Source organism: Calonectris borealis, chromosome 7 (genome assembly GCF_964195595.1).
Source record: "Calonectris borealis chromosome 7, bCalBor7.hap1.2, whole genome shotgun sequence".
Classification (NCBI taxonomy): Eukaryota; Metazoa; Chordata; class Aves; order Procellariiformes; family Procellariidae; genus Calonectris; species Calonectris borealis.
The window spans coordinates 24,089,092-24,098,228 of record NC_134318.1 but is presented as its reverse complement, the minus strand read 5'-3'; the positions used below and the strand labels follow the sequence as shown (position 1 = coordinate 24,098,228).

At 45.6% G+C, this 9,137-nt stretch overlaps 1 protein-coding gene across 1 annotated transcript; it reads left to right on the top strand.

The window, feature by feature from the left end:
* Positions 1–229: 229 nt before the first annotated feature.
* Positions 230–8,423, top strand: LOC142084242 (bone morphogenetic protein 2-like). The gene is made up of 5 exons (XM_075154638.1): positions 230–762; positions 999–1,138; positions 1,897–2,013; positions 3,212–3,413; positions 5,665–8,423. Exons 1-5 carry the CDS (start codon positions 276–278, stop codon positions 6,111–6,113), a joined length of 1,395 nt encoding a protein of 464 aa, XP_075010739.1. The 5' UTR covers positions 230–275; the 3' UTR covers positions 6,114–8,423.
* Positions 8,424–9,137: the final 714 nt, after the last annotated feature.

Genomic DNA, 9,137 nt, shown 5'->3' with positions numbered 1-9,137 from the left:
GGAAGATGCAGAGGCTCGCCCTCATTTCCAAGTGTTCGTTTTCCTGCTGTGGCAATGGCAGGGAACAGCGCCTGGGATCAGCAATGCCCAAATCAAAGCCTTCGTAAAAAAAAAAAAATGTAAATTTAAAGAATTAAGACTTTCACAAGTGCGGTCTTCCTTGCAGACACTTGGCTCCCCCTGAGACCCACAGCCGTTCCCCCGCGCCCCGGCCGGCGGCCTTCTGATGTTAACGGGCGAGCGGCGATGCCCCATTGAGCCTTTAAAGGGCCTTAATGGCCCGGGCGAGGCGCGGCCGCCCAGCCCCGGGGGAAGCGGCCATCAGGGCTGAGCACCCTGCCCAGCGCTCCGCGCACCCGCCTCGCCGCCCTCAGCCTCGGCGAGCCGGGGCCCGCGGAAGCGCTCACAGCCGGTGCGCTCACAGCCGCGAAGCGGCGCGGGGCAGCCGAGGCGGCCCTCCCGAGCCCGCGCCGCCGGCCATGGCGGCCCGCCGGCTGTGGCTGGGCCTGGCCTGGCTGCTGAGCCTGCCGGCGGCGAGCGGCCTGCCCCTGGTCCCCGGCCCGCGGGACGAAGTGCTGGCGGCGGCGTTGCAGCGGCTGCGGGAGGTCTTCGACATCGAGGAGCTGCCGCCCGACGTCCTGCCCCGCAAGAAGCCGCCCCAGTTCATGGTGGATCTCTTCAACAAGGTGGCCGACGCCAACGGCATCACCCGCGCCCCGGGGCTGCTGGAGGGCGACGTGGTGCGCAGCTTCGAGGACCGAGGTGGGTCCTCGGGGGGCCCGGCCGGGGCCGGGGGCGGCGGGGGCCGAGCCGAGAGGTGAATTCCCCGCAGCAGAGCAGCGGGGGAGCGGCCTCCGTGCCCGCGGCGGAGCCCCTTCACCTCCCGCCTCGCCCCCCCCCGGCAGATTTGAGCAGGCCCGGCAGCTGCTGTGGAAGACGCGGGGGTACGGCTTACTTTGCGGGGTCTTGCGTTGTTCCTAAAGAAGGCTCTCTTCCAGTTCCCGTGGACCAGTACCACTTCTACTTCGACATCAGCGCGATGGAGAGGGGCGAGCAGATGCTGAAAGCCGAGTTCAGGGTCTTCAAGCTGAAGAGGGCACATGTGTCTAGAAGGTCTGATGTGAAACACTTCTGCAAAGTAAGTGGGGAAATAATCTGTCAAGTAAACGCTTACTTGTGCTTTCATTGTTAATAATACTGAAAATGAAGAGCGCAACCATTTACCACATAAACCTGCTTTATTTTTATTTTTATTTGATTGTCCTCCTCACTTTTTCTTTGCCTCCAGCATGCAAAGAAGTAGGCGCAAGGTTTTGGCTTTGGCAGTATGCTGTCCTTTGCGCACTATAGCAATGAGCTATCCCTAAAGATATCTATGTCAGACCTATCTCAAACCATACCATACTTTTCTGGGTTTTGAGATATTTTGAAATTCGAATCAAAATTTATCTGCTTAAGCCGCTTTAAAAAATAATAGCAGCAATCAGGGATTCATAGGAGAATAGGGCAGGTGAGGACTCTGACGCTGAGTGAATCTGTTTCCTTTGGCCAAAGGCAGGAATGGACTTTTTGCAAACCTGAAGACGAAGATGTGGAGGAACAGAAGACTTTCACGGTATCAGATGTTCAAAAGAGAAAGAAAAGGGATGGTCAGGATATTTTTCTATAGTATCAAACAGTCCAGTATCCTGCCTCTGAACACACCTGGAAGTAGATGGATGTAGCGATACTTTTTCTGTTAAACTGTCCAAAAACTACTTTTTGCCTAGTTTAGAATGATAGTACAGTTTTACAGCTATGACGTGGCAGAAATGTGCATAATCTTCATCCTCCTTGTTTTGCTGGAAGAACAATTGGTTTCATTTCTTACTGTTTTGTTGTATTGCTCTCATCAAGGTGGAAGTGTATGAGCTTTTGGAGAGTGGAAGTAAGCCACAAAAAAAACGACTCATTGCAACACGGTTATTGTCCCTGTACACAGAAGGCTGGGAAGTATTCAACGTCACGCAGACAGTAAGCAGAGAATTCTGACTTAATTTTAGTTATAAGTCTCTTAAGATGACAGTCAGCTCATAACTCCAGCATTGCACTTATGCTGGGTTTTGTGGTCAATTCAAACTGAAGGACAGCAGCAGAGGGAGAAGCTTTCTCTCTACACTTAAAAGTACACGTGGTGCTACCTGAATTAAAGGAGAAGTGTTTATATGCTGCTGGCAGCACAGGCACGGTGAGAATTGAGTAACCCAAACCTAGTCGATAGGAGGGACATCAGGCCAAGTATGTCATTGTGATTAAAACATGTTAGTCCTTGGGCTGCCAAAGGAGATGGCATTGATTGTGTGCTAAGAGTAGGTTTTTGTTTCTCCTTTTTATTCTGGTGACATTATTACAGAGCAGATGTGCAGTGTGCTTTAACGTTGTGTTTCTGGACTTTGTCATGGTGGGATTGTTTTTCATTTAACTGCCTCTGTAAACTTATTTGTTAGTTTCAAGATTTGTTTTGTAGAATCCTTGAACTATAACAGTATGTGAATGCCTTTCCATAGCAAACAAACAAACGTGATTTAAAACATAGAGTTTCTTGGGTTTAAATCTGTACTCTCGGACAGTGTTTTTCATTGCCTAAGCTTTATGGTCAGACTGAACAGCATGCTTGGATGCTTGAGTTGCATCCTAGGTCATGATAGCCCTGCTTGAGAATGGCCTGGCCTTATCTATTAGCCTGCAATTATAACAATTAGATAAAGTAAATTTCCTTGATGGCGAGCTAATTTCTTCAAATGCCATGTTTGTTAGATTTAAATGAGTTTTAATGGTATGGAAAGTCTGGAGAGTTCATATTATTCTGTTATTAAGATTGCTGTGAAAAATAAATTCCTGGCTAAAGTCAGAGAGGATTTATTTTAATGCTAATTTTAACTCCTAGACTCATCTATTCACTAGTAAATTCTCTGAAATTAATTATCTTCCTGTAAATGTAGCTTTGGGGAATGCGTATGGTATTTTGTATTTTTAAATGTTGAATTACTGGTTTAAATATTAAACTCCATTGAGTCTCCGCTATACAGTTACCTCACTTCTGTCATAATATATGTTCTTACACTCTCGTAGCTTGTTGCCTGTTCCCTTTTCCTGATATAAACCTTGCGTAATTGTAATGCTGTAATAAGAAAATTGAAACAGTATTTTTTCGTTCCCCTGTCACTACCAGGTTTCCAAGTGGGTTGGAAACAGCAGCTCCAACCATGGCTTTTTGATAACTACAACACATGTATTCGACAATAGAATTGAGCACAACCTGGTTAAGTTTGCTAAGAGCCAGGGCGCTTTGCAGGAGAGTAGAAATGCTCTCCTTGTCCTCTTCACCAACAGTAACAAACGGAGGTCTTCCAGCTTTGTACCCTCTTCCACAAGTAAGTCCACACGCCAGCAGCAGCTGTTTTGGAATATCAAACTCCCTGTTCATCTTCTGGTACCTTCTGCTGCCTTGTGTGTACCTAATCTTAGTATTTACTTGCAGTGTTGAACAGGTTTGAAGTTCAGCTTTCTCGCTGATCAGAGTTTGATTTGATAGTTCTTGCTAGTAGGTCACCCAACATCTTAAGTTGCCTCTCCCCTCAGAAGAACTATGTTTGCAGGACATATTCATAAAGCCTAGGGGGAATCTGGTTTATTTTGTTTGTAAAGGGGTGAGAGTTCTATTTTTGTTTTTAAATTACTATTTGTATTATTTTTGTGGTAGTGAAGTTTGCATGAAAATTGTGGATTAGGTTTAGGCTAAAAAAACCCAGTGACCTGGAAAACTTCGTGAAAATGCTGGTAAAGCAACTGTAAGTAGAGTTATTAAGTGCAGTTTTCAAGAGTGAAAGACGTTGTTAAATAAGTAGTTTAAACCTCTCTGTCCTTGGCTTGGTTTTTAAGCACCTATTTAACTTCAGTGACTAATTAGCATTGTGACTAAAGGCTGCTTTCATCGAAGACAACGCCCTCATCCCTTAAATTACAAAACACCGTGTCTTACCTCTCCCACTGGTCTTCCAGTAAAACCGACTAAGGCTGGATTTTAGAGCCTGATAAATGCAAAGAGCAAAAGCAGGGAGGAGGGACAAAAATGATTCTGTTTTGCAGGGTTTTCTGGTAGACGATTGCGTTTGCACATTAGAAAGAAGCTAGGTAGGACTTGCATCAATATTAAGAACTAGGTGGTGAAATTGATTAAAAACGAGGCTGGCCTGTTTATTTTTGTTTTCCAAAGAAAATTTTTACAGTGAAATCCTAGATCCCAATTTAGTGAGCATCAAACTCTGTATAGGATACTGTGCCAGCATTGAGAAATTGATACCCATTTCTCAGTAAAGAAACTCCCTAGACCTGCCTGTTGCTTGTGGTCAGTGAATCTGTGCAGATTGTTCTTCTACCAGCCTGTATATCGGTGGTTTTCAGCCTCTGTACATGGATCTTGAGGTCTCCATGGACAAGGCTTCTCAGAAGATACTTTAAGAAAGCAAACCTATTGTCAGTAAGCTTCATTCTCGAGCAGGGTTCCGTAAACCTGGTGGTAATTTTTTCAGATCCAAAAATGGAAAAATATTTTAAAAAATACTACTCTACGGGAACACACCCTGTTTTGCAAGTGTATGCGTAGAGTTCCTGGGAGGAGAACATTGGAGGGAGAAAAAGGCTGTGATCTCCACCCTCTGTTAGCACCGCTCAGCGTGATGTGTGTTGCAGGACTGGCCATAGAAAGGCCGTTAATACCACTCTAACGAGATTCAGCCCTGAAAAGGGCCTGTGGAGTTCACAGAATGTATTTAGTATATCATTGATCTTTTCCTTTATATTTCTGCTGGCTTGGGGCCTTTCAGGCCTGTATCAGAAATAGCGTGGCCAGCAGGAGCAGGGAGGTTTTTATCGTGCCCCTGTACTCGGCACTGGTGAGGCCACACCTCGAACACTGTGTTCAGTTTTGGGCCCCTCACTACAAGAAGGACATGGAGGTGCTGGAGCGTGTCCAGAGAAGGGCAACGAAGCTGGTGAAGGGCCTGGAGCACAAGTCTGATGAGGAGCGGCTGAGGGAACTGGGACTGTTTAGCCTGGAGAAGAGGAGGCTGAGGGGAGACCTCATCGCGCTCTACAACTACCTGAAGGGAGGTTGTAGCGAGGTGGGTGTTGGTCTCTTCTCCCAAGTGACAAGCGATAGGACGAGAGGAAATGGCCTCAAGTTGCGCCAAGGGAGGTTTAGACTGGACATTAGGAGAAATTTCTTTACTGAAAGAGTGGTCAGGCCTTGGAACAGGCTGCCCAGGGAAGTGGTTGAGTCACCGTCCCTGGGAGTATTTAAAAGACGTGTAGATGAGGCGCTTAGGGACATGGTGTAGTGGGCATGGTGGTGTTGGGTTGACGGTTGGACTTCATGATCTTAGAGGTCTTTTCCAACCTTAATGATTCTGTGATTCTAAAGTGAAACACAAGATTTGGCAGTTTTTGAAATATGGCTGAAATGGCAATTGAATGCAGACCCCTTCTGGTATTTTCACAGTTAAATGTCATTTTAAGATCTACTCTGAAGACTGATGTAGATTTATGGAATAGACTTTCATGCAGAATACTGTACTTGGGAAATTAATTTCTTTTGAGAAGGATTAACATGCAACTTCCTTTCAGAACCAGAGATGAACCCTGCCAAAAATGATGCTTCAGGCGTGCCTCGTGAAACTCAGATCATCGAAAGCAGCAATGCAAGCATGAGCAGGAGACCTCGAGCTGCTGCAATCCCTTCTGCCAAAAGCCAGGTAGCAGCATGTCATCAAAGGGAACTCTACGTTGACTTCCGTGCTATTGGCTGGTCAGGATGGATTATTTACCCAAGTGGATACAATGCATTTTATTGCAGAGGATCCTGTCTCTTCCCCATGGGGGAAAGTCTAAATGCAACAAACCATGCTACAGTTCAGTCCATAGTCCATACACTTAAACTGTCTCAAGATGTCAGCACGCCCTGCTGTGTGCCAGATGAATTGAAGTCCCTCAATCTTCTCTACTTTGATGACAAAGAGAATGTGGTCCTTAAAAATTATAAAGACATGGTGGCAACGAGATGTGGTTGTCATTAGCAGGACCTTTTTTTGTCTGCATTTGGTGTGCACCTGGATTCAGTTCCCCATTTGCCACTGAAGATACCAAGGAAGATGGCATTTCAGTCTACAGGGCAGGAGAGCCAGAAACTCAGCTGTGCTTCAAATCCTTTTCCCCTCACCATAGCGGTGTGGAAAGGTGTTGAAGACTGGCTTTTGAAGAGCTGTGGGCTTCTGGAGGGTGTGCTGATCTGCATGGAGAGCTCTTTGAGTGCCTGTACACCAGAGGAAACCATTAAAAACAGGAACTTGCTATGTGAAGGAGTTGAAACACATTAAGTTGAGCGTTCAAATTAAGGTCTTGTTCTATATATTGAGGCTCAGAATTTCCTGTGATTTAACAGGCATGCATGATCCAGTGGGGATGTATACTCCGACATGGAGTTTTCAGGATAAGTGTTTGCCCAGAGCTAATCTCAGAGGCCTCTACCATCCGCAGCTCATGCATTACCCGAAAATGCACTTCTTCCCCCTGTTCTTCATGCAGCTCTGCCGAATGCAGAGAACCTCCTTGTAAGTCCCCTGGGACTTGCTAGCCAGTCCGAGGGAAGACATAGGTCAGCATTTGTCTGGGAATCAGCAAACTTGGCTTCCAACCCAGGGCCGCACCTCTGTATGATGAAGGGTCAGCCAGTCCCCCTCTTCGTAAAATCATTCTCTTCCACCATGGTCTGCTGTGGCTGTTAGGCTGTGTGGCAGCAGAAATTGCCTTTGTGTATTTATGCAGTGGCCGTACAATGAGATCCTAAGCTTGGGTCAGAATCCCCATCGTTTAGCAGGAAGAAAGAATCCATTAAGCTTTAGAGGTCTGGATGCTGGCCTGGTCCTGTGTCTGAGGCAAGTTTGATGGAAGGTACTCACTGATTCCCTTCCATTCTTCCTTGAAGCATAGGACATAGACTTGGAAGGGGCCCCCTGAGGTCTAGCAGTCTTGCTACAACTTAATGCAGGTAACCAGCCCATTGCAGTTCCTCAATCAACTTGTTGAGTTGTAACTTAAGCCTGTTAGGTTTTTTGTCTCCATTAATCCTTGAAGGAGGCTGACTTCTCACAGAATGTGACATCTCCCGAGGGTAGGAGGTTCATGGAGAATTTTTTTACTCCAATGAGATTTAAAAAAAAAAAAAAAAAAAAGAAAAATTATTTATGTAAATGTTTTTCTTTCTGTAAATACTGATGTCTGTAATAAATTTATTTTATTTAAAACCCAAACTCTTGGAGTATATTAACTTAATCTGTAATACAAAATGTTACTTTTCAAGTAAATGTAATGTAAAGTTGGTTTGTTTTTTGTATTTGAACCTCCTTCCTAGAGACATGAATCCAATACTTTTCCAGAAGAGAGGACGTTCCCAATGGCTTCAGTGAGCACTGTATCAAGTCCTCTGACTCCATGTCAAGGAGTATAATGGATAAGCAGAATAGATATGTTTTCCTTCAGGGAGGATCCAGCAGTTATTCCTGAAGTGAAACCTGCATTGAAGCTTCTTGTAACTCTCGCTTGAGTTAGGCGTAGGGATTAAAGCCCTTCAGGTTGGTCACGTGCGGTGCTCATAACTGAGCCTACCTCATGGAGGTCCTGAACTTAACCTGAGATAGTTTCAATTTTCTTGGTGTGTAAGGCCTTATTTTCATGTATGTTGTAGTATCTTGGGACGCCTTCATTAAAATTTCACTAAGTTAGAAAGCCAGGACAAAAGAAGTGCTGTTATTCACAGATACAACATGTGGATGAGAAGGCTGTGCCCCATATGTGTAGGTCAGGTGTGTGCTTAGTGGAACTACAGCCTGGAATGGGTGGAGTAGAGGAGCCTGAGCAAGACAAGGGTTTAGAAAGAAAGGATGGCATGCCTGGGTCAGTGTGGAGAGAAGGGTTTTCTCCTGCCTGGTTGTTTCTCTGGAAGGCTGCAGAGGCTGTTGTAAGTACCAGCGGAGCTGCCACACTCCAATGTCAGAACAGCTCCCAGAACAGGTCTTGCTGCTGGGAGCAGCAGTTAAGGCAAAGGCCTTGGTGCTCAGTCCAGGCTGGAACAGGCGCTGTTCAGGAAGCTCATTTCTGTTAGGCACAAAAGGCTTGATTCCCCCCAGCCAGGGAAACGGGCTGTCATAGGGCTCCTGTATTTCCATCCAGCAGCCCACGTGTTGAACTGGTGGTGTGTGAGCTACACGGTGCAGGCAGAGGGAGTCTAGGGTGTCTGAACGTTTCAAACCTGCGGTATGTGCCCGGCATGGCGGAACGGAAGTGTTCGTCCTTTCTGCAGAACAGCGCATTATCGCCATGCTGACCACACTGCCTCGTGTTCAGAATTCCCAGACAAATAGCCAAAATCTTCCTCTGCCTACATAAAACTTCTGTGTAGGGGAAAAGGAAAACAAAAAGGGTGTTTTGATCTTGGTATATGGTCACCCTGGTAAAAAGTCTGTAGGAACCACACCTTGGGAGTGAGAAAATGTATGGTGAGAGTCCGGACAAGGTCGTTTCAGAATGGTGACTTCAGCTGATGTTATCTATGTTTCTTTTAGTAGTGACCCTAAGAACTGAAGCCAGAAGTTTTCCCTGCCAAATAACACTGGGAGAAGGATTGCATTTGGAACAGACTGGCTGAGGCAGGTTGTGCATCCAACACGCTCCAGTCTTCTGCCTGTGACATGACAAATGCTTCTAGCACCATCAGCTGTGTATCAGCTGCATCCTTCACTGCCCAACTCAGAGAATTGTCCATTTTTTCCAGGATATCATAACTGGTTTCTTCTTGTTTCAAATGCCAGGGAAAAAAAAAGGGAAATTTTCCATTGAAAAGCAAGTATAATTAATAAATAAATGATGGGCACAGTGAATATTAGCTAACATAGTGCTGCCCTGCAATAGGTGAAATATGCACAGTCAAGCTAGGAGCACTCAGTAGTTTTGCACACATTAAATTATTTTTTTCTGCGCCACTCAACATAGTCTCATTATGCCCCATTAAACCCTGATAATTAAAACAAAATATATTGGAATTG

Bases quoted from the DNA above. Each gene is read 5' to 3' on its own strand.
- LOC142084242 (XM_075154638.1), top strand. From the start codon at position 276: ATGGCCCGGGCGAGGCGCGGCCGCCCAGCCCCGGGGGAAGCGGCCATC. The intron at 1,139-1,896 runs GTAAGTGGGGAA...GCTCTCATCAAG, and splicing joins ATGTGAAACACTTCTGCAAA to GTGGAAGTGTATGAGCTTTT. The intron at 2,014-3,211 runs GTAAGCAGAGAA...TGTCACTACCAG, and splicing joins TATTCAACGTCACGCAGACA to GTTTCCAAGTGGGTTGGAAA.